Source organism: Armigeres subalbatus, chromosome 3 (assembly GCF_024139115.2).
Source record: "Armigeres subalbatus isolate Guangzhou_Male chromosome 3, GZ_Asu_2, whole genome shotgun sequence".
Taxonomy (NCBI): domain Eukaryota; kingdom Metazoa; phylum Arthropoda; class Insecta; order Diptera; family Culicidae; genus Armigeres; species Armigeres subalbatus.
The window spans coordinates 403,660,832-403,685,933 of NC_085141.1; the positions used below are offsets into that span (position 1 = coordinate 403,660,832).

The 25,102-nt window shown below is 43.2% G+C and overlaps 1 protein-coding gene across 2 annotated transcripts in view; it reads right to left on the bottom strand.

Moving 5' to 3' along the window:
• The window catches only part of LOC134227028 (protein amalgam-like), a 278,865-nt gene that overhangs the window by 24,971 nt on the left and 228,792 nt on the right, over positions 1-25,102 (bottom strand). For both annotated transcript variants that reach the window (XM_062708213.1, XM_062708212.1), the window contains exons 5-7: positions 22,695-23,017; positions 22,454-22,601; positions 20,234-20,331 (exon numbers count right to left, since the gene is read on the bottom strand). In XM_062708213.1, the coding sequence (XP_062564197.1) occupies positions 20,234-20,331; positions 22,454-22,601; positions 22,695-23,017 (569 nt within the window). The remainder of the gene's footprint in view (positions 1-20,233; positions 20,332-22,453; positions 22,602-22,694; positions 23,018-25,102) is intronic.

A 25,102-nucleotide genomic window follows, 5' to 3' on the forward strand; every position in this document is an offset into this window, starting at 1 on the left:
CTATCACAGTTTTTTGTATAAGCCCGTTCTAGCCCAACCCCCCCCCCGCACCATTAAAAATTCTTTTCCGAATTAAGAACGAACATATCTGAGTAGCAAACCATTTTTCACAGATGATCTCCGGAAAAGAACTACTGCAGTACGTTCCGTTTTTTACAATTTTATATATTGTTGTAAAAACAGTTTACAAGAGTGTTTACAACAGCGCATGTAGTTCGGATCTCGAACTACGAATCTAACAGTAAATATTCTTGAAAGTATGGAAGTATGTCGAAACACCGAAAAAAAACAAAAGGTCGTTTTGTCCCGGGGGTGCGTTTTACCCCAGTTTACCCAACACAATGATCTTTTTTTAAAAGAAAAATGTTATTGTCTATTTCACAGATGGCTAAGAAAATGAAGCGTGAAGCGTTATCAGTCGTTAGCAAGGATCCGAGGTAGACGAATTCTCGCTTAACTTTTCAAAAGGACCTAAGTAACATTTTTTCATGAATTAATTTGAATACTGCAATCGATAGCTTTCATGTTGTTCTGTTGATTGCGCTATTCAAATTAAATCATGAAAAAAATGTTACTTAGGTCCTTTTGAAAAGTTAAGCGAGAATTCCTCGACCACCTCGAAGGTATCCCCGTCTATTGTAACACTGCTTCCCAGGCGGGCCCTGTCGCGCTCGGTTCCGCCCACAAGCATGTACTTTGTCTTTGACGCATTCACCACCAGTCCAACTTTTATTGCTTCACGTTTCAGGCGGGTGTACAGTTCTGCCACCTTTGCAAATGTTCGGCCGACAATGTCCATGTCATCCGCGAAGCAAATAAATTGACTGGATCTGTTGAAAATCGTACCCCGGCTGTTACACCCGGCTCTCCGCATGACACCTTCTAGCGCAATGTTGAACAACAGGCACGAAAGTCCATCACCTTGTCTTAGTCCCCGGCGCGATTCGAACGAAATGGAGTGTTCGCCCGAAATCTTCACACAGTTTTGCACACCATCCATCGTTGCTTTGATCAGTCTGGTAAGCTTCCCAGGGAAGCTGTTCTCGTCCATAATTTTCCATAGCTCTACGCGGTCTATACTGTCGTATGCCGCCTTGAAATCAACGAACAGATGGTGCGTTGGGACCTGGTATTCACGGCATTTTTGGAGGATTTGCCGTACAGTAAAGATCTAATCCGTTGTCGAGTGGCCGTCAACGAAGCCGGCTTGATAACTTCCCACGAACTCATTCACTAATGGTGACATACAACGGAAGATGATCTGGGATATCACTTTGTAGGCGGCTTTAAGGATGGTGATCGCTCGAAAGTTCTCACACTCCAGCTTGTCGCCTTTCTTGTAGATTGGGCATATAACCCCTTCCTTCCACTTCTCCGGTAGCTGTTCAGTTTCCCAGATTCTGACTATCAATTTGTGCAGGCAAGTGGCCAGCATTTCCGGGCCCATCTTGATGAGCTCAGCTACGATACCATCCTTACCAGCTGATTTATTGGTCTTTACCTGTTGAATGGCATCCTTAACTTCCCTCAAGGTGGGGGCTAGTTGGCTTCCATCGTCCGCTGAACTGACGTAGTCATCTCCTCCGCTGCCTTGACTTTCACTGCCTGTACTCTCAGCGCCATTCAAATGTTCCTCGTAGTGCTGCTTCCACCTTTCGATCACCACACGTTCGTCTGTCAAGATGCTCCCATCCTTATCCCGGCACATTTCGGCTCGCGACACGAAGCCTTTGCGGGATGCGTTGAGCTCCGCTTCTTCCAGGCAGCGTTTCTTCTCCTGAAAAAGGCGGGTCTGTTGTCTCCGATTCCATCTATAACGTTCCACGTTCTGCCGGGTACCTTGCTGCAGGGCGACCGCCCGCGCTGGGTCCTTCTCCTCCAGAATCTATCTGCACTCTTCGTCAAACCAATCGTTCCGTCGACTTCGACCCATATACCCGACGTTGTTCTCCGCTGCGTCGTTAATGGCTGCTTTGACTGTATTCCAGCAGTCCTCAAGAGGGGCCCCATCGAGCTCGCCCTCTTCCGGCAACGCTGCCTCGAGATGCTGCGCGTATGCAGTGGCGACATCAGGTTGCTTCAGTCGCTCTAGGTCGTACCGCGGCGGTCGTCGGTACCGAACATTGTTGATGACGATGTTTGGGCGCAGTTTCACCATCACCAGATAGTGGTCAGAGTCGATATTAGCGCCACAATATGCCCTGACGTCGATAATGTCGGAGAAGTGCCGTCCATCAATCAGAACGTGGTCGATTTGTGATTCTGTCTGCAGTGGTGATCTCCAGGTGTACCGATACGGGAGGCTGTGTTGGAAGTAGGTGCTGCGAATGGCCATATTCTTGGAGGCGGCGAAATCAATTAGTCATAGGCCGTTTTCGTTCGTCAGCCGGTGAGCGCTGAACTTCCCAATAGTCGGTCTAAACTCCTCCTCTTAGCCAACCTGAGCGTTCAAATCTCCTATGATTATTTTGACGTCGTGGCTTGGGCAGCTGTCGTACTCACGTTCCAGCTGCGCGTAGAATGCGTCCTTATCATCATCAGTGCTTCCGGAGTGTGGATAAGATTTCAATTTGCGCTGAATACCTTGTTGGTAGCACAAAAAAACAACGTTCACTTGTTCCCTTATACAGATGGTTTAGGGTAGTATATCGTCTTTGAGCACATCTGTTTTATGCTTCGTGTACTTTCGTAAAGCAGCTCGTTTCTTTGATTTCAATGGGTGAAGCTCTCGGTTTACCCATGGGATCCGTTGTTTCTTCCGAAACTCTCTCTTCGGAACGTGTATGTCGATAATGTATGTGAGTACGTTTGTGAAGATATTGGCAGCAGATTCTATAGATGCGGTTCTCACAGTTTCTAGGATACTATCCCAGTCCAAGGTAGAGAGCAGATTAGCGATAGAACGGTAGTCAGCTCTCCTGAAGTCGTGGTAGACTGTCATGGGACAGGGGTTGAAATCACAGGGAAGTTGGTTACGAAGGGTGATGTATTGATGATCTCACCAGCGGAGATTTTTTCATTTTTTTTATTGTCTGTAAGAGAAGTTGCGGCCGGATGCAGAGTAGAATTCTCCGAGTAATGATACAGGAAGCCATTGTCACAGGTTCTCCACGATATACCGGGTAAGTTGAAATCGCCACAAATGATGATCTCGTCGGTAGCGGCTGCGCCCTCTATAATTTCAGAAACCGATCGACAATGAGCATCCATTATCTCCTTGTCACGTGTGCGATCTGGTGGTAAGTATACTGCACAGATAAATAATTTGTGGTCTACTAAGTCGATTGCCGTCCATACTTGCTCCAAACAGCTCCAGGAATCTTTTTCGATCGGGCGAGCTCTAAGCTTTTGGTTAACAGCTATAAGCACGCCACATCCAGTGGACTTGCGACTGTTATTAGTGTTGCGATCACATCGGAATACTTCGTACGCTGTGCCAAAGACTGATTTCGTTCGTTGGTCGAGCCAAGTTACCGTGAGAACGAAACCAGCGATCAGAGATTCAGAAAAATATATTAAGCTCTTTTAATGGAATGTATTCAACCGTCTAAGACGAATTAAGTACTCACCATTTAATTCCACCAATTATTTTCGATATCTTTGCAGATACGTATTTCGACCACAACTGTGTGGTCGAAATACGTATCTGCAAAGATATCGAAAATAATTGGTGGAATTAAATGGTGAGTACTTAATTCGTCTTAGACGGTTGATCAGAGATTGATCGACGGTTCTCATCAATGGTACTATTCATACCGCCTATATTCTGGTAGTAAATTCTTATGTTAGCGCTGGACGAGACTCCGTCGTGATGATTGTAAAATGGTATTGTAGGTCCACTACCGACGGGCGAATACCGGACCGAAGAGTTCAAAAGCGACACGTGTCCGAGATGATTTGATGGAATTGGGTAGGTAGTTGCCGGTTGTGTACTGAAAAATGGACCGTTAGGACTAAGGAGTCGATGGAGGCTCGTGAATGTAGTCGTACTTGCCTGTAAAAGCAGGCTGGAAGACCCCCGAACCCCTTCTAACTTCAGGACCAGGACGACTGTGTTGAACGCTGGCTGGATCGAGCTCGACTGAGTTAGAGGGACTAGGGGCTTCCAAAATGCTTTCGTCTGTGCGTCCTGGTTGATGATGAAATCGATTAGTATGAAAGTGTGCCAACGATACAACACTTCCAATAGGTCGTTGAGAGTTAAGATAATTAATGGATTTGTCACTAGGCATGGAGGAGTAGCATAATTGATACTTGCCTGAGCAAGCTTGGTGGAGGCCTCCACATCTACATCCAATCACAGGACCGAGACGGCTTTGGTGAGTGAAGGCTGTAGAAGGCAGGACTGTGTTGGAGAGATTGGAGGCGTCCATCGTGCTCATCAAAGTGCGTCTCGGTTGCTCCTCGTTGTCAGGTAATAATAAAACTGGAGTGTTGCAGACTCTGTTTTCCGGTATACTGGATGGCATTGGACTGAAACTTGGACCGACGTCAGAGAGAGTAATAGTGTCACAACAAGAATACTTGCCTGAGTGGGCGTTCTGGAAGACCCATTCATTACCCCCTAACACAGAAGCAGGATGACTTTGAGGGCGGGAACATTGCTGAATAACTTGGCTGGGCTTGACGACTTTTAGAATGCCAACGGCCCCAAATATTTCTCCTTCGACACCTCAAAGCGTTCGTCGAGTGTTTTCATCTCAGCCAGACGATGGACCTCAGGATGATTCGCAGGAATTTGTTTCGTACCCGTTGCAGTTTGAGAAGGTGGGTTTTGACGTATCTCTCCCAAACCGGCATGCCGTATTTGATCACAGGGAGATGATTTGCTTGTAGACAGCAAGTTTCCCAAATAGCACACTTTGAACAGATTTGATCGCAGCAACTCAATTGTGACCAAATTCGGTCAAATATAAGTTGTGGTAACTGAATTGCAACATGTGTGCTACTCGGGTTATTTCTCAGGGACAATGACGACCGGCGGTTGATCAAAGGGTACACTAGTTTCAACAAAACATTACAGTTTGTAACCGTCTTGTCAACCTGTTGCCGAAAGATTGCTGTCGAGGGTGCCGTTACGGGTGGTTTTACAATCCCCAGGCGGAACAAGTTTAGGAGATTTGAAGTGGGGGAAGATGATAACCTGGGTCTTCGCCGCGTTGATACAAATTTTCCAGCTGGTGCGGTAGCTTTTCAGGAGATCCAGGCTTAGAGCTTAGCCACAAGGGCTTTGATAACTCTTCATAGTCGATCGAGATGTCATCTGTGAACAGTGCCTTAGACGCCATTTTCGATGACGAACATGCCCAGGGTGAAGATCTGGTCGAAGCGTGTTTTGCACCCACGTAGTCGTGATGCCAGTTTTGTGAAAATCGTAACTATCTGTTCCTCTGGCTCGTTGTACTTGGGTACTTGGGTATCAAGTGTCGGGGATGGTACCGATGCAGCGGCAGCAACCAGCCGTTTATTTGGTTGTAGCGGCGGAAGGACCGGGATCGCTGGACGGGGAGGCATAATGACCGGAAAATTCCTCTCGTTCAGCGCCGGGGGTGGAACTGCTCGTCGCATTGGCTGGTTTTTGGTGGTCGCCGTCTTCCGGATCTCCACGAACTCGGTGCGCTTAGGACAGTCCTTCGTTGTGGCACAATGTTTCGCCCCACAGTTGGCACACTTGAGGTCCAACTCCTCTGTTCGGTCCGTGCTCCTCCGTGCTGTGGTTTTTGCCACACTCATTGCAGCCATGAAGCAGTTACTGGTACCGTGACCGAATTGAAAACAGTTCATGCACTGCGGGCTTGTATTTTGTCCACTCGATTACGGTACCGTTAATTACATTAATCGCCTTCAGGTCCTTGAGCGAGGTGGATCCATGCTAGAGATGGATGAGGTATGATTGGTCACGGTACCTGCGGCAATTATCATGGCGCACGATTTTGTAACAGCTACTGGTTGCAGTCCGCAACGCCCCTCGACGAGCTCCTGCTCTTCCATGTCGTCGAGACCACGTAGTACTATGGTTCTTTGGTCCTTTGGTACCGGGGAAGTCATGGGTGTAGTACTTCCGGATCTTCGAGGGGACCACCCATTGGACACATATATGGGTGAAAACATCAATTCCATGCTCAGGATTTGGCAAAAAATAATTCTATAAAAAATCCCGTCGCTGTACGATGGAATTTACGAATTGACCATTTTTACGGATGTTCCGGATCTTCCAGGGGACCACCCAGTGGATACAACGGTCCGTATGTGAGTCAAAGCATCAGTTCCATACTCAGGATTCGGCAGAAAATGGTTCTAAAAAATCCCGTCGCTTTACGATGGAATTTACGAATGACCATTTTTACGGATGTTCCGGATCTTCCAGGGGACCACCCAGTGGACACAATGGTCCGTATGTGGGTCAAAGCATCGATTCCATGCTCAGGGTTCGGCAGATCAGCTGTAATTCATTTTGCAGGGCTGCCACTGTTCCAGCAATCGTTAGGATGATTGTGGTTGTGTTCGCAAGGCTTCCGTTAGGTCTACGGCGTTGGATGCGGTAGATATTCATAACGTTTTGGAAGGCCAGCTACTAGCGAAGATAATCGTTCTTAGGACTGACGACGCATTGCCCCGTATTTAGTTGTAGGTGAACAGAAATTTTGATGGTGGTGTCCAGAGGCGCAGCCACCTTCCGAGACGTGGGTAGGACAAAACAAAATCAAATAAGAAAAATGACAAAGTTCGCGTGTGTCACATGTTAAATGTCAAAAATACATTTTCTAGGTCAAAATAATATTTTGTTACGTTGAAACTACCCTACTGACATAAAAAAAACTGAAATTTTAACAAATGATTTAAAACTTATTCAATATGGATGAAATATTATTCTAGACTGTCGCTAGCTGGTAACTAGCGGAGCAGTGCAAGTTTTACCTATTACTGGTTTATTAAATCTATCAAATACTTTTAGGGAATTTCACGAACTTTCCGGAGATCCTCTTGGATTACAAGTGATTTTTTGAACATCCTCAGATAAGTTATAAAAAAGGCAACATTACATTCCCAGAGTTTATAGAGCATTTTCAAGAATCTTTACTAACTTCTAGAAGTGGCTTTGGATTTCTGTAATTTTTGTAAAATATTTAATCATTAAACAATTATTTGTATCTTCAAAAACATTGCTACGATCTATTCTATTCTGTCCTAAGAACGATCAATAATCTTTCAGGGTATTCAGTACTATTTAGAGGTTTCAGTACATTTCCATAAATCTCGAGAATTATGTTACTCCGAATTTTAAACTTCTAAGACTTCATGAAAACGTAGGTATATTTGTGATTCCTACAGATTTCAATCAACTATTTGAAGCTTCCAGAGCTGTTTCCCACCACATCCTAGGCAAGCCCCCTGGTCGCACCCTTTCAATCTAGCTGATGTCAGAAGGACAAAAGTGCCCAGGCTACACTATTAGCTAAGTACGCAACCGTTAGCTGACGGTCAGTTGTCATCGAAAGACCAGTGGAAACGTGAGTATTGGAGCTTGTGACTTATGACCAGAGCTACCCGAGCAGACGGAAAAAGCTCAAAATCTCAAATCTGATGTCGCCTCACCATTTCGTAGCCCTAGCATATCCTTTTTTTAGACTTTGAGCTTTTGGAAACGAGCGCACTAGTCTAGCAACTACAGACAGGAGGGCTCAATCCCTATTGGAAAAACCTAGATTAACCCACCTAGCGGCGATGATGCCTTTCTCGTGCATCGTAAAATGTACTGAAAAAATCACATAGAAATGGCCAAAAAAGCACTTTAGAGGAAAAGATCGCATATTTTCTATCATTTTGCATGTTTTGGCATTAATTACGACGCATTCCCACCACACCTGAAAAAAAAAAAATTCGGTTTTGAAATTTTTTTTTCCAAGGGGGGACCCTTGGGAAAAAACAATGATTTTTCAATAATTCCGAAATGCAATGTCCGATCAGGCCAATTTTCAATAGCAAACAATGGGACCGCATTCCCCGTCGAATGCGACTTGTTGCGAGTAAATCGGTTAATGCTAAGTTCCAAAAAGTGTGTCTACAAAATTTGTACACATACACACATACACACACACACACATACATACACACAAACAGACATCACCTCAATTCGTCGAGCTGAGTCGATTGGTATATAACACTATGGGTCTCCGAGCCTTCTATCAAAAGTTTGGTTTTGGAGTGAAATTATAGCCTTTACGTATACTTAGTATACGAGAAAGGCAAAAATGTGGCATAGACTATACATAACTTTTCTTAGTGAATAATCAATCTCTATCCTAACGAATTAACGAAATAACGATTTTTTGTGGTATCGTGGGGATGCACAGGTACTGTCGGTCTCTTGTAGCAACAATAGCTACACACCAACATTCATCTCCTTTTCCAACTAACTGGTTTGCTCTATATTTGAGGGCTGCTGAAAAGTTTCCTTCCAGAATATGGTAGATCCCAACTTTTATTCACTTGGATCGTAGTGCAATTTACACAAGTTCTGATCAGTCCTGGAGCAGAAACCATCGACAAGTACAACCGTCTAGGATGAATTAAGCTAAGCTATATCATTGTTTAGATATTCAACTTATGGTTAATTCACCTACCGCTCTGGAAAATCTTATAAAATAAAATAAATTTACTTAGCCTCCTCCCTGACTTGCAGAAATTTTTCAACCATTTTATAGAAAAGCAGAAACTGTTAAAAACTTCAAGACTTCTTGGAAAATCTCAATACATCATTGAGCATTTTTGGAATAGAAAGAATACCCAGAAATCCTCACATACTCTGAGGAGCCTTTTGAAAAAAAAAAACCTTTACAATGAATCGACTGCTTTGAGCGTGCTTACAGCGGCACACTAGGAGTTAACTTTCTGAAATCAGTATGGCGAAAGGCATCTAAGTTTCTATTTCTCAAAATAAAGCATTTTAATCGAAAAATATTTGGTAGGCGTAGTAGCGGACACCATCCCTCATAACCGATACCAAATAGTGTTTCATGAAAACTTCCTAAATTTGAGAAAACCCTCGTTAGATGTCATACAAATTTCTGGCGGTTAACTCTTCCTGGCTATTTTGTACATATACTATAGCGCCTGGATGTGGCTGCGGCGAGTAGAAAATCAGCCACTGCCAATAATTCATTACGGCCGTACGGAAACCTTGAAACTTCCAAATCACTGATTATGATATGATTGAATGATATTTTTTTGATCTAGAACAGTATTGATAATTATAATATTAGATCCTTTAGATATTCATATGGTATGTTCTTACCAAAATCATGGGTAGGACAATGCTTCGACTGTCCTACCCAGGTATTTTCATGCGTAGGACATGTCCTACGTGTCCCACCCACTCCCGGCGCCACTGGTGGTGTCGTTGATCAGCCTTTGCATTTAACAGAACTTATCAAATTGACCCTTGCTACGGATCTTAAGAACTTTAGGTCATTCCACGGCACTTCTTTATGGGCCTTTCGATGTTTGTTCCCACATACTTCTCGTCGGACCTCCTTAGCAGGTGCTGCTGCAGGTTCGTGTGAATAAAAGTACGAAAGAAATCCAATTTATTTTAGTACAGAACATCTGGACTTATACGGCCATCGATATTTGGCTCAGAAAACTACAGTTAATAATTGTGGAAGTGCTTGACAACACTAAGCTGTGAGGCGGCAGTTACCCAGTGGGGGATGTGATGCCAATTTAGTAGAAGAAGGATATAAACCTCTTGATCTGGATCTGCTATAACCACTCAATAGATAACCCATTCTGTTTGTTCTGTATGTGAAGAGAAAGTCTCTACAGGAGTACATATTCCGATGCATGAAGGGATATTTGGAACGGACCGAATTATTTCCAATTTTAATTTCTTCATGCCAATAGCACTTTTCGGTTTTGCATGAACTTCCAACCAACAAGTAGAGTGGTTTCAAACAAGCTGCAGCACACCTCTCGAATCATGAGCTCAATCTTACCTCTGGAAGCAAACTCCAGACATAATTCCGAAGATTGATGCAAATACAACCACCACCGCATGTACCTACACAAGTTACACTCGAACTAACAACGCTGCACCATACCACGGTTGATGGAATGCTTTCAGCTCGTGCAGCCCCCTCCATCAGCACATCCAATCTTCAGCACCCATCGAATATCGGTTTACAACTGTGATTCCATTTGCCAGGAAAAGTGGATTGCATTTGGTTCGCATTGATCCGGGAGGTTCGTTCCAACCCTATTGAAGCAATAGATTCGGTGTGTAGCTTTTTTTCCCTCACAATTCTTGTGTATGCTGCTGCATCTTCTCCCACTCTACATTCCACTATGGAGAAATCGATCTACTTATTCCTCTTGGTGGGTGCACCCACATAGATGCATTGTGGTCATTGGGTTTCCGAGCGTGCCTCTGGAGCGGCTGCCTGGGAAAATTGAGAGGGTCGGACTGTTGCCAGGTTCACCGGAGCGCATAAACCAGACAAACTCGGCCCGACACAGGATTGTGTTGCACACATCGACAGAGTTGGAATCACGTTTCTCCGCAAGGTATGGGTTGTTGATGGAAGAAGGCAGTTCCTGGAACTGGTGGCGGTTCTCTTAGCCGAAGGAGAAAAAAAAATGTTGGATTTGTTAACCATGCTGCATTTCTCGAGGGGATACTCAATTGACACAATCCAAGGCGTGTAAAGTGGTGAGAATTCACTTTTAACGTCAGATATTTGAAGCAAAGTTTTGATTACAACTGATTGGAGAACCCCTCGTCCATGAAAATGAGAAAAAGGACCAGCAATCATCGTTACAGTTGCAGTTCCCAGTTTCACACGAACTGTTGAACGAATAGAGGGAAGTCAGATGGAAAAAATGGAGAACATAAATCAATCCTCGGTATCGACAGGTTCACTACATCGACCGAAAGGAATTCAAGTACCTTCTTCGGTACGAGTGCCGTTGAGAATTGTTTTTTTTGTTCTCCCTTTTTCAGTTCCATGCAGAACGACCACGGTTACTGAATGGACATTGAAACGAGCTTCCGGAGCAGAACAAAGCATGAATTAGGAATCGTGTCGATGAACACAAAAAACTTTCTTGCAATGACTATTGTTTTACTTCCAACGGAATGCACAACAAATGCTACATCAAGTTTTGACACTTTTTGTGATCTTTCAGAACTCGTCCACTAGCAGGTTTCCTTTTTTTCAACATTTGCCGTCCATAAATTTTCTTTCAAAGTGTCACTAGGACCGTTTCCCATTGAAATCAGCAACACGTGGATAAGGGCTTTCAGTGACTGCAGATTTGGTTGCTCAAGGAATACAAATTTTAGCGACTGCATTGCCAATGGATATAAGGAAAGGTTCACTTATCGATTACTCAACGAGATAACATCAGGCAGGTGCCATTTTTTACACCACATAGCTCCCATGCAGAGCGAAATGAGAACAATATCGAGGATTTCCATTTAAAACTACTAACCTCGCACTGATGTATTAGGGGAAGTGCACCGGTTTTGGCCAACTTAGTGCCTAATTTGGCCAACCCTGGAAAATACATATTTTTCCAAAATAATCGATCAGTTGAAAGCAGCGTTGAATCGTGAGGGATATATCTTTTGTTGGAACTAATAAAACCCTCGCGAATTGCTTTATTTTTGGAGTTATTCGCAAAATTGGCCAAATTAGGAACATGGCCAAAACCGGTACAGTTCCCCTATTTCTATTTTTTAGAAAATAATCCTAGTTTCAGCTTTGGTTTATAAGGAGGGTAACTTTTACAAGACGATGATAATTGTAGTATTGCAACAACAAGAAAATTTAAGGAAGTTCTGAACTAAACAAAAAATAAAACTGCATCAGAAATCTTTGTTCATAAGCATCATCAAGGATATCAAGAAGCTGTGCGTGATTTCTCGATAGAAGATTTTCCTTCAACCATGGCCCAAAATGTGTTTTGTTTTTCTCATCTAGGGTCACGGGAGGTAATGTTAGCCTAGGATGTAACGTTGACTCATCACGCAAATTAATTGATAATTGAGCGATAATACATGGTTTTGTAGAAAAAAAATTATCGTCGTAAGCAGTCTAACGACGGCTTTTTCAAACGATTCATAATGCTTAATGCATCAGTTATTATGGGCTGGAATAGCATCCACCACGGGAGCTAAGATTAAAAAAAATGACTGAATATGAAGCCCATTTCGCTCGAGACTTCGGATGGCTTAAATAAGAGATTTTGCATAATTCTTCTTCTTCTTCCTTTTCTTCTTCAATGGCGCTACATTCCAATTGGAACCTGGCCTGCTTTTCAACTTAGTATTCTATAAGCATTTCCTCAGTAATTAATAGAAAGCTTTTCTACGATCGCCAATGCATGAGTATGTTTCTTGTATGGCAAGGCAAGTACAATGGATACACTATGCCGAGGGAGTCGAGAATGCTTCCAACCCGAAAACATCCTAGACCGGACCGAGAATTAAACTCGCCACCTCCGGCTTGGCTAATGGAGACCCACAACGCACAATTATTGTTGTTTTTGAATACTTGGCGTAATAAACAAAAATATGCAAGCAAGTCTGGTGGCATACCTTTGTTTAGAGTTTCAATATATGAAAATTTACAACGATGACTGTGCTCTGTCACAGTATATTAGGGTAAGGTTATAGCCATTTACCCTACCTTATAAATATAAAACAAACATGGCACTCCTACGACCACACATAACTGAACAATGCACAGACCGATTTATGGTAATTATTAAGCGTTTCCTTTTTCTATTTACGAGGAAAAATGTTATGATGAAAATAAAAAAAACTCTAAAAACCAAATTCCAATCTTTCTGATGAAATGGGTTTTCGTTCGTTTTGTTTGACTTTTTTCATTTTTACAATCTATATCTAAAGGTGTGTGCTGGTTCGAAAATCGTAATTTGTCGTAATTTTGGTCGGCGGCGGCGCGAAATGGCTTGGCATTTTTTGATTGTAGGGGAACTGTTCCGATCTCCATCTCACTGTACATATATCCATCTCATCGCTAAACAAAGAAATACGGCACCAAATTCGTCGCTTATTTTGTTCGCATGCGTGCTCACTGCTGAAAAAAATAACAAAAATAATAAACAAACCAAATTCCTTTCCATTGCTTCGTTTTTGATGGGATGGAAATAGGAACTATGAGATGAAGTGGCGAACCGTTCCCCTATCTGTTTCTTTAAAAAAATGAACGTTTGGCGGATACGGTACTTCCTCTTCTTCTTTTTTAATGGCTCTATATTCCCCGCTTGACCATTCGAAGACCAGTAGGACATAATTTTTATTAACTATTTTTAACGGTCTTACTGGGAACATGAGGAACAATGAGGAAAGCGTGAAGTAATTAATGATGAGGATGCCGAATCGCATATTAGACCGAGAACGGTTTGGGCAAAAATGTAATCGTCCGAAAACGACATACGGCCGAAAGAAACATGCGCCTGAACTGATAATTTGGCCGAAAAAACCTAACTGAATGAGTCAAACGGCCGAAAATGTCATTTGCTGAACGGGTCATATGAACAAATATGTCGTTTGGCGAAACAATAGTGAATGAGGAAGGTGTGAAGTATGTAATTATTGATGGCTTTAGAATAGTTCGTCGAATGGACATTTACTCAGAAGAACATTTAGTTGAATGGAAACTTAGTCGAATGTTGAAAGCGAATTATAGTCGGTAATATGTACTTTTGTAAAATTAATAATTAGTCAATAGATCTTTGGTTACGGGATTGGTCGTCATATGGCTACAACTTCTGCCTTAAATGCAGGAGATCGTGAGTTCAATCTCAGGCCCGTTCCATTCCTCCTACTTTGTATCTTTCCATATATTTCTCATGTTCTAGCAATCGCTAGAACTGGAAATGAGCTTCCATACCGTTTACATCATCTATCTCTATACCTACAACTTAATCAGTTCTAGCAGGTAACTATTAGAATTCGGAATAAACGAAAAGCTCGTTTCCGGCACCCAAGTTCAAATATACTACAATATACCATTGGAATGAAATCACATTGGCAACCCGTTAACCAAGACGAACCTCTGCCATAGAACCTAACCCTCAGATTCCAACAAAATTCCGCAGGAACTCGTGGCGAGTGCAGGGGTGCTCTCGGCTTGCAGTGGGCGAGTGATTGCATCATCGATTCCTTCCCATCCCCGAAAGAGCTGAGGACGTGGCCGTTATCGACCATTCAGAATATTTGAGCTCTCGGACTGGGCACATTGAGGTTGGAGAGCAAATCCTATGCTTCCATCCTTTGGTGCCTTGTGCAATTGCGATTGCTCTGGTCAATCACGGAGTAGAAACTACAAAATGCACGCTCATCATGCTCATGCTCATGCTCAATAGATCTTTGGTTAAATTTGAATAAATAATAAATAAATAACTGAATAAAAAAGACACATGGATGAACTGATTAGAGGAATTCAGCGGACATGAGGAAGTTCAATCAGTAGCGGAAGAAACAAATACGGAAGCTAATGAGGAAACTTCTGGAGACCCTGGTGGACTATAGAAAAATTGAAAACTTACAGAAGAAATGCCATCTGTTCTATATTTTGGCACAACCTCAAAAACTAGTAATACTTCATCGTAGTCGTCTTCGGGACTTTTCGTTGATTGACATTCAGTCGAATGACATTTGGTCAAATGACATTTCGTCGAAAGGACATTCGGTCGAATGGAAATACAGTCGACTCTCCACATCTCGATGTTCTATATCTCGATATCTCTCCCTATGTCGATGGTTTCCTTAGTCCCTTTAATCTACATGCATTTGGGCTTTCTACATCTCGATAACCTCCCTATCTCGATATCTCTCTATCTCGATGGGTTCTGATCATACTTTGTTCAGGATTCACTCTCCTTATGTCGATATGGTCAAATTTTTAGGCTACTAGACCATCTTTGGACAATAACAAACACATCAAGAACAGGAAACAACATTTGTTTTGTTGTCGTTTTTCATAGCAACGAGCTTTTTAGGATCTAGTACCCATTTCAATTTTCCTTCCATTCCTCGATCTCTCCCTATCTCGATGGTCCCTTCAATATCGAAATGTGGAGAGGCGACTGTAGTTCTCTTATTCTTTTCATTGGTACTTTTTCTATCACTCAAAATTTAAACAATGAATAATTCAGTATAATATTTACTTCCTCCTTTCGAGAGGCTCGGAAGCCTCCTTTCAAGAGGCTCGGAAGCCTCCTTTCGAGAGGCTGGGAAGCCTCCTTTCAAGAGGCTCGGAAGCCTCCTTTCAAGAGGCTCGGAAGCCTCCTTTCAAGAGGCTCAGCTCCTTCAAGAGGCCCAGCCTCCTTTCAAGAGGCTCGAAGCCTCCTTTCAAGAGGCTCGGAAGCCTCCTTTCAAGAGGCTCCAGAAGCCTCCTTTCAAGAGGCTCAGAAGCCTCCTTTCAAGAGGCTCAGGAAGCCTCCTTTCAAGAGGCTCAGGCCTCCTTTCAAGAGGCTCAGAAGCCTCCTTTCAAGAGGCTCGAAGCCTCCTTTCAAGAGGCTCAGAGCCTCCTTTCAAGAGGCTCAGAGCCTCCTTTCAAGAGGCCTGGAAGCCTCCTTTCAAGAGGCTCAGGAAGCCTCCTTTCAAGAGGCTCAGAAGCCTCCTTTCAAGAGGCTCAGAAGCCTCCTTTCAAGAGGCTCAGAAGCCTCCTTTCAAGAGGCTCGGAAGCCTCCTTTCAAGAGGCTCAGAGCCTCCTTTCAAGAGGCTCAGAAGCCTCCTTTCAAGAGGCTCAGAAGCCTCCTTTCAAGAGGCTCAGAAGCCTCCTTTCAAGAGGCTCAGAAGCCTCCTTTCAAGAGGCTCAGCCTCCTTTCAAGAGGCTCGGAAGCCTCCTTTCAAGAGCTCAGAAGCCTCCTTTCAAGAGGCTCAGAGCCTCCTTTCAAGAGGCTCAAGCCTCCTTTCAAGAGGCTCAGAAGCCTCCTTTCAAGAGGCTCAAGCCTCCTTTCAAGAGCTCAGAAGCCTCCTTTCAAGAGCTCAGAAGCCTCCTTTCAAGAGGCTCAGAGCCTCCTTTCAAGAGCTCAAGCCTCCTTTCAAGAGGCTCAGAAGCCTCCTTTCAAGAGGCCTGGAAGCCTCCTTTCAAGAGGCTCAGAAGCCTCCTTTCAAGAGGCTCAGAGCCTCCTTTCAAGAGCTCAAGCCTCCTTTCAAGAGGCTCAGAAGCCTCCTTTCAAGAGGCTCAGGAAGCCTCCTTTCAAGAGCTCAAGCCTCCTTTCAAGAGCTCAAGCCTCCTTTCAAGAGGCTCGGAAGCCTCCTTTCAAGAGGCTCAAGCCTCCTTTCAAGAGGCTCGGAAGCCTCCTTTCAAGAGGCTCAGAGCCTCCTTTCAAGAGGCTCAGAAGCCTCCTTTCAAGAGGCTCAGAAGCCTCCTTTCAAGAGGCTCAGAAGCCTCCTTTCAAGAGGCTCAGGAAGCCTCCTTTCAGAGGCTCAGAAGCCTCCTTTCAAGAGGCTCAAGCCTCCTTTCAAGAGGCTCAGAAGCCTCCTTTCAAGAGCTCAGAGCCTCCTTTCAAGAGCTCAGAAGCCTCCTTTCAAGAAGGCTCAGAAGCCTCCTTTCAAGAGGCTCAGAAGCCTCCTTTCAAGAGGCTCGGAAGCCTCCTTTCAAGAGGCTCAGAAGCCTCCTTTCAAGAGGCTCAGGAAGCCTCCTTTCAAGAGGCTCAGAAGCCTCCTTTCAAGAGGCTGGAAGCCTCCTTTCAAGAGGCTCGGAAGCCTCCTTTCAAGAGGCTCAGAGCCTCCTTTCAAGAGCTCAGAAGCCTCCTTTCAAGAGGCTCAGAAGCCTCCTTTCAAGAGGCTCAGAGCCTCCTTTCAAGAGCTCAGGCCTCCTTTCAAGAGGCTCAGGAAGCCTCCTTTCAAGAGGCTCAGAAGCCTCCTTTCAAGAGGCTCAGAAGCCTCCTTTCAAGAGGCTCAGGAAGCCTCCTTTCAAGAGCTCAGGAAGCCTCCTTTCAAGAGGCTCAGGAAGCCTCCTTTCAAGAGGCTCAGAAGCCTCCTTTCAAGAGGCTCAGAAGCCTCCTTTCAAGAGGCTCAGCCTCCTTTCAAGAGGCTCAGGAAGCCTCCTTTCAAGAGGCTCAGGAAGCCTCCTTTCAAGAGGCCTGGAAGCCTCCTTTCAAGAGGCTCAGAAGCCTCCTTTCAAGAGGCTCAGAAGCCTCCTTTCAAGAGGCTCAGGAAGCCTCCTTTCAAGAGGCCCAGAAGCCTCCTTTCAAGAGGCTCGGAAGCCTCCTTTCAAGAGGCTCGGAAGCCTCCTTTCAAGAGGCTCAGAAGCCTCCTTTCAAGAGGCTCAGAAGCTTTCTTTCAAGAGTTCAGAAGCCTCCTTTCAAGAGGCTCAGAAGCCTCCTTTCGAGAGGCTCGGAAGCCTCCTTTCAAGAGGCTCGGAAGCCTCCTTTCAAGAGGCTCGGAAGCCTCCTTTCAAGAGGCTCGGAAGCCTCCTTTCAAGAGGCTCGGAAGCCTCCTTTCAAGAGGCTCGGAAGCCTCCTTTCAAGTAGCTCGGACCAAACAAATGCCTGAATTGAAAAAAGTAGACATATCCTCTCTTGCCTTCTACCAAGCAAATGGATCATTCAAAAGCCATGATCATATCTACACTTGCTTTAAACCGAGCAAATGTCCGAATTTAAACCAGATTGACTTTCACTTTCTATTGGACAAATGCTTCCCTCAAAGATGAGATCATATCTCCTTTTGCCTTATACTGAGCAAATGCCTGAATTTAAAGAAGGGATGCCTTCCTCTCTTACCTTCTTTGGAAGAATGGATCATATTTGCCGTTGCCTTAAATAGATCAAATTCCTGAATCGAAAGAATGAGTCATATCTTCTCTTGGCTTCTGTCTGCAAATTGATCATATCTACACTTGCCTTAAACCGAACAAATGCCTGGATTGAATGAAGGACCACATCGACTTGAGCTTTCTGCTGCGGAAATGCATTCCTTGGATGAAGGAATTACACAACTATTATGTCAAACGACCATTATGCCAAACTTTCTTTATGCCAAACGGCGTTATGCCAAACGACTTTATGCGAAATCACCTACCACCATTTTCGACCGTTTGACCGTTTAGCCAAATGGCTCTTTCTGCCGAACGACCATTTCGGTCTAACAGTATTTTCGGCCAAAATACCTTGTCGGTTTCGTAACTTCTCGGGCTCAATGAACTGTTCGGCCAAACGACATTTTCGATAATATGGTATTTGGCGATTGGCCATTGTCTTGTTTTGTCGGTCCTTTGGCCTTTGCCCACATGCCTTACGGATGAATTACCTTATCCCAAGCAGGCGTACTCCGTGCAAAAAATAATAACTTCGACGTAGGATAACTTTCTTCGCTGCCGTAATTTTAAAAAGTGACTTATATACCATATATGTGCATCGCAAGCACATACATCAAAATCGTGCAACTGACGGGCTGGACTCTAATCCTCAGTTCAATCAAGACATCAAGGAGAGCGAACACAAGGGCCGCACAGCAGCTGTCGCAAGATGACGGCGTTAGCAGCGTTCCCAGTAGTGGAGAAAGCGATTAATTTATTAATCGATTGTCCGTCCAAAAGCAACACTTAAGAGAAATTTTTACGCAATGTTGGGACCTTCGTTTTGTTGCTGTTAGTGATTATAAAGGCGCATTGCGAAAAGAAAATCTGTTCTTTTCAGGACGAAATGGCGTTGTTTGCGGATCCGGGACATCTGTGGCGGTACTGAAAATGTATTCTAAATGGTGGCGTCTTAGTGCAAAACTAGGGATCCTATATTAAGAGATGTGCGTATACTTTTCCAGACGATTTAGCAACGCTGTTACTTTCGTAAACAAACGCTGCCAGCACTTGCCGTGGCGCAAAATGTTGGAGCTCAAACGTGAATTTGCTCATAATAGCATTTTCAGACTTCGTTATCTAACGTCCAACAGTGTATTATCACTAAAATAAAAGTTTAATACAAATGAACAAAGTACCATGCATGAACTAGACTACTTCAACTGGCCAATGTAAAACAAATTGTTTATTCGACAAAACTTTTCGTGAAATCTTTTTCATTACAATCGCAATACCTTTCAATCCGCAACAATAACGATGTTCATTTGGCTCAGATTCTGACAGCTCTCAATGCTCGATTGGCTCAAGATGGCCGCTTTCGCATATCTCTGAATGTAGGATCCCTATGCAAAACCATCAAGTGACTGTCGGACAGCACCAGCAGTGAAGCAAAATTTTTACGCAAGGTTTGGACTAACGTTTAATTGGGTGAGTATATTAGAAAAGCGCATTGTAGAGCCGAGGCAAATTTTCTTTAAAGTGCGGATCATAATCGCTTGAAAACGGTAGAAATTCTTCGTCGGTAGCAGCGCAAGCACTCGTCATTGGGAGACGCTGCAAAATGGCGTCCATCGCGTTTCAGCGACAAATCATCGAGTGGCTGATGTCGGCTTCAGCAACAGTCAGGTAAAATTTTCTCTCAAGATTCAGATTTTGGTTTTGTTGCTGTTAGTGACTGAAAAAACACATTATTGTAAAGTGAAACACATTATTGAAACCACAATCACCTGATGACTGATGGCAGTTCATCGCAACGGTCCCAGTTGCTTACCATCAGATTCAGTGAACATATCAAATTTTTCAAAATTAAATACACTTTATTTTATGTAATCCTACGTCCAACTGGCGGTCGTATCTCGGATACAGCCTTCTATTTTTTCGTATTTCAAAAGGAATGTATTCAGATTTTTTTCATAAATTTCACAAGAAATTCTGCGGGATTTCCATAGTGGAATCTCTACCACAAGAACATGTACGATATGTTTTGGAAATTCCTCAGAAAAATGGTCGTTAATAGGTCATAGTAATTTTTGTATAACAAGGTTGCTGCCTGGATAATATACAGGTACGGATTTTGACTTCAACAGCAAATTTGTTTTTAGTGACGTTTGCGACATTGAAGATGTCAAGTGAAAACAATCTACTGAACAAGCACGAAAAATAAAATCTTTTTCACTCTAAGTGAACTATCACAGCATTTGAATGATCAAAAACAGCTTTATGGGTGGCTGCACCATTAAAAACAAACAGTGAAGTTCGCAAATAAGAATGACTTTCTGCTCCAAAAACTTTGCTATAACTGCTGTAACTAAAAACTTTCCTAGAAATCATCCACTAGGGACCCTCTCCGTAAAATCAACAGCCTCATTATCATTTCAGAAATGCGTACTTACCTCCGGAGTCGAATCGCCATGGACGGTGCAAACCAGTTGTGCTTCGTAGCCCTCGCCGGCGTGGACCCAAGTTTTCTCAACGGTTATTTCCGGTGGAGCTGTAAGTAACGGGAAACAAAAACATAGAACTCTAATAAAGATCAAACCAAACGGAAGCGGGGGCAACAACAACAGGACCGACCCGACCCCCCCGAAGAAATCACGATGAAACAACATATTTTCATCGTTCGCCCGAAATTAAGCTATCCCGGGCCGGGGGAGTTCAAGTTTAACAAATTCAATTCCATTCCCAGCCGGCCGGATGATTCAGTGAAAACAGGCGAGAAAAAGCGAGCGAACAGCAATCATTTTAATCGAGAAACCGATCCCCTTCTGCCCAACTCAGGATTGAAGCCGGGCTTGACCTAACCGAGTTAACCATTCACGAAATCAGCTATCCATAAAAAAAGGATAATGTGGGGGTACTTGAGCCTCTTTTTGTGCGTGTAAAACAAGGCAAATTACATCAAAACAGAAACCCGTTTGCTTCTTCCGAGGTTGGATATGATAAATACGGAGGGAACCGGATCACAGTGGTCCGCAATTGAGTTATGGGAACAAGCTTTGCACTTTTCTTCATTGTACTTTATAAATCCAAAAAAATCAGCACAACCACTGTCGTTGGGATCAATCGAAAAAAACGGGAAACCTTTCCGTACGGTGAAATGCGTTTCACTTCTAGGAAAATGATTTTCACTCCGGTTCGATGCCTTGTTGCTCCTTCTCGCTTAACACAAACGCAATCCGTTCCGTTTCGACTCCCCGCTCTAAATCAATTCCAACTGAGCATGCTGATTTGCATGTTTTGAATAACTTTGGCTTGCCCTGGTCGGACGAGAGCCGAGAACCCGTCTCAAAAGAGGTTACAGTTTTGACAGTCATCGTTCACTCGAATAGTAAACCGCTTTCCGTTCCTTTGTAGTCATTCGGAAAATTAGCTCTTCGACTAACTGGTTTTGATCGAATGAAGGCTGAAATGGTTTAGGAATCGGTTGGACAGCTCTGTATTGTCATGGTTGATAGAAATAAATCTTGGAAATTACTTTCAAATTTTATTCAATTGTTCGTTAATAACAAAAATCATTCCAGGGTGGGTGTACCAATTGTCGCCATGCATAAGAACAACTATTTTTCTTAATGAATAAAAGGCATGTGGGTGGTCTTCATATATCAATCGAAAGGTTTTACTTCCTGCTCCATAGAACAGCTGTGAAAACCACTATAAAATTTGTTATAATCCGTTAAATTGATTAATCCATAATATGAACGCATGCACCAGTTGTGGCACTATTCTTATTTTGGTTCCTTATGTGGCAATTCCCCTTGTTTTCTTATGGGATTGGCCAAATTAGGGCCACTATTGCGATAACTGGTGCAAAGGACGTCAAAAATTAAGCAAAAATAATTTTTTACAATTATGCTTTGCTTGTTTTGGAGGAGATCAAAGGTGTTATCGTATCATATGAATATGCTTAATCGATGTGAACTTGATTTACGGTGATTTGATTGGCCATTTGACATATAAAGCACTAGTGCGACAACAGGTTCGATAGCCACAACTGGTACATCTAGCCCATTCTTTTACGAAAATAAGAACGTAAAAATGAGAACAAAATAATCTTCTTTTTGTCTTATTCCCAATAAATCCGCTACTGGGACATTTCCACATCGCAGCTTTTAGTGTTCATTTGGCTGCGAGGTTTCTACTATTTTCCTTTCGTATACTTATCATGTAAGGATTTTAATTCTATGCTCAGGGAAGCCAAAAATTTCTTAGACCGCGACTGGGAATCGAACGCTGCCAACTCCAGCTTTGTAGCCGCGCATCTTACTGCAAGGATAAGCATGCCCGAAGAAGCAATTTAAAGCAGTTCAAATATGAATAAGTTTCAAATATTCTAGCTTCGATTTAATAATGTCGAGCTACATATTTCAAAATTTAATCACCCACTTTTACTAGGTACCTGTTTTTCCAAAACCTTCACAGACGCTATTGAATTGCATAGCCACCTAATTGAGTTTGTGTTGGTCTTTTGTAAGTGAAAATTTATGCATTATCATCGCAGCATTATCTCATTACCACACCCATCACCCCGAATGAAATTTATACAGAATCGTTATCCCCACCCAGCGCCGGCTGTGACACATCCATCAGAGTGACAAATTTGTTTGCCTACTTACACAGAACGATGAGTTGCAAGTCGACAAACACGGGCTCCCGAATGCCATTGTCCGCATAGCAGCGGTACGTTCCACTGTCCTGTCGGCTGACACTCTCGAGCGTGAGTGTTGGTCCCTCTGCCAGATGGGGCGATCCGTGCAGTGAATCCTGCAACAAATCCAAAACATTATTCAAAGGATTTACCTTCGTGCCGCCCGGAGCCAGTCGTTTGGCCGGCTCATGGTCTCCCGTGGTCCCTACCTTGCGGCTCCAGCTGATGCTGGGTACGGGATTTCCGCTAGCTTTGCACTCGAGCGTGGCGGTACCGCCCTTCCGCACCGTTACGTGACCCGTTTCCGGGACGGAGCGCACCGATGGCGGAACGAGGATTTCCACCGTGTGCACCAAGTCCCGGTTGTCGTGGTCGCCGACCTGGCAGCTGTAGTCTCCGGCGTCCTGCGGTCGGACGTTCTTAATCTGCAGCGTGTAGCCTTTCAACAACTTGAAGCGCAGATCTCTGGTGATGATGAGGTTTGATGCAGTCACGACGGCACTCCCTCGACGCCACAGCAGGATGTTATTCCCTGAAATGGAGGAAAGCGGAGAACATGTGATTAACTGACTGGTCTAAATTATGTTCCAGAGAATTTGAACTGAAATATTAAGAAAAATATATTAAGCTCGTTTAGTGGAATGTATTAAACCGTCTAAGACGAATTAAGTACTGTCCATTTAATTCCACCAGTTAATTTTCGTTATCTTTGCAGATACGTATTTCGACCACAACTGTGGTCGTCTTCAGTGTCTTGTACTTGACTCGACTCGTCTCGTCGACTCGACTCGTCGAGTCAAGTACAAGACACTGAAGACGACCACACAGTTGTGGTCGAAATACGTATCTGCAAAGATAACGAAAATTAACTGGTGGAATTAAATGGACAGTACTTAATTCGTCTTAGACGGTGAAATATTAAGTCGGCATAAGTAGGGCGAACATCGTTCGACCAATTTCTACTACATATATTTCAAATGATGTACACAGTCTAGCCACCGTCTAGCATGAAAAAGGTTTCCAACACAAATCAACTTGCTTCGTCCAATTTCTATATTTAAAGCGAGAATGAATTTTGTATTAAGTGAAAAGTTAAGTGCCATTTAGTATAGAGCAGACATCATCCAACGAAACTATATAAAAGCTTCTATAGGGAAGCAGACAGCTTTCACAGGTTTGTTTCAATTCTTGACACCGGGTTCTAAGACCCTTAGTACTAAAATTCATCAATCTTGGTATAGTATTTTGGGATTAAGTTGAAAAAAAATCAACCAAAATAGAAATACATTTGCTGAAGCCACCTGGCACCCTACTAAAAGCACAACAAAGCTGTAACAACTATAGCGTCTACCGACCAATAGAGGTGGCAACAACTTCTAAAAGCGAATCACACAAAGAGTGACAGAGGAAGAGCGGAAAAAAAAACTTCAAACACCAAAATCCAGGCCACGTCCCTTCCTGCCTGTTTTGACCACTGCTGTCGGCAAAGGAAAGGGGGCAGGGGTGTGTGCGCACTGCATCCAAATGCAATAAGGCAGGGTCTGATGCAGTCGTACAGCAGCAGTCTATCCAGCAGCCAGCAATGAAATATGCAGTTGATTTTATTGTCTGTCTCCAGTGCAGAATGATGGAGACACCGACCCAACTCCGACGGCACTATGGCAATTTTGGTGGCTATAGTTCGCAATCTGATTCTGTACATTTTACTGCATATCGCTTGTACCGAGATTAAGGGCTGGGAACGTCGTATTTTCTAGGATTTATTGAATCATGTTTTGAAGGTTTGATTTTTTAGAAGTACGACTTCAAAATCTTGTATTTTTATTGATTCATAAGCATGGCTAATACGCACCAGGACATTGTATTCCACCTGATAATAAAATCTCGTCAGTTTCGTCGTAATTTTAATACTTATGGTGTTGCGGAACCTCTGAGCGAACTCACGTCGCAGCTGAGTGAGTTCAGTACCACCCATAGCTGTCAATGTCAAGGTCGCTCAACATAGACGTCAGTTGGGGGCAGAAAACTACGTGCTAAGGAGAAGTTTTGATATTTTTATCTAGTGGAATGTTATTATCTGCAATTGAATATTTGTGAATTCCCGAGTTAAGCTAAAGTTCGTGCGTTTATAAGCTTATTATTATTGAATTCAAATGCTTATGAACTAGGTAAAATATATTAATCGAATGCAATCATCTTACATAACAATGTTCTGAAACTTATTCTAGACATGAACGTATGTACGGAATTCTATGATTAGAAGATTAGTTGCAAATGGATTAGTAGATTGATTAGTAATTTAGATAGTAGAACCGTAACCCATGCAAGCAAGTAGTACGCGAAAAATATATAAGTACATGATTAAATGATTCAATGAACTTCTTAATACCAGGCTACTTCAAAAACACATAAAGAAATCGTTGTAAGGAAAGATCAGAAAAAAAGAAAGCTTTGAAGCTGCGAATTACGCTGCTATCAGGATTGTTTTCATATTCCTAACAACAATCTTCAAAGATTTTCTGGTGTTATTCTGAAGACGCCGGAAACCCGGACAAAACCTTTTTTTCGTGATTTTTGTGAAGCCGATATTTTTTTTTTAATTTAACATATAGGGGAA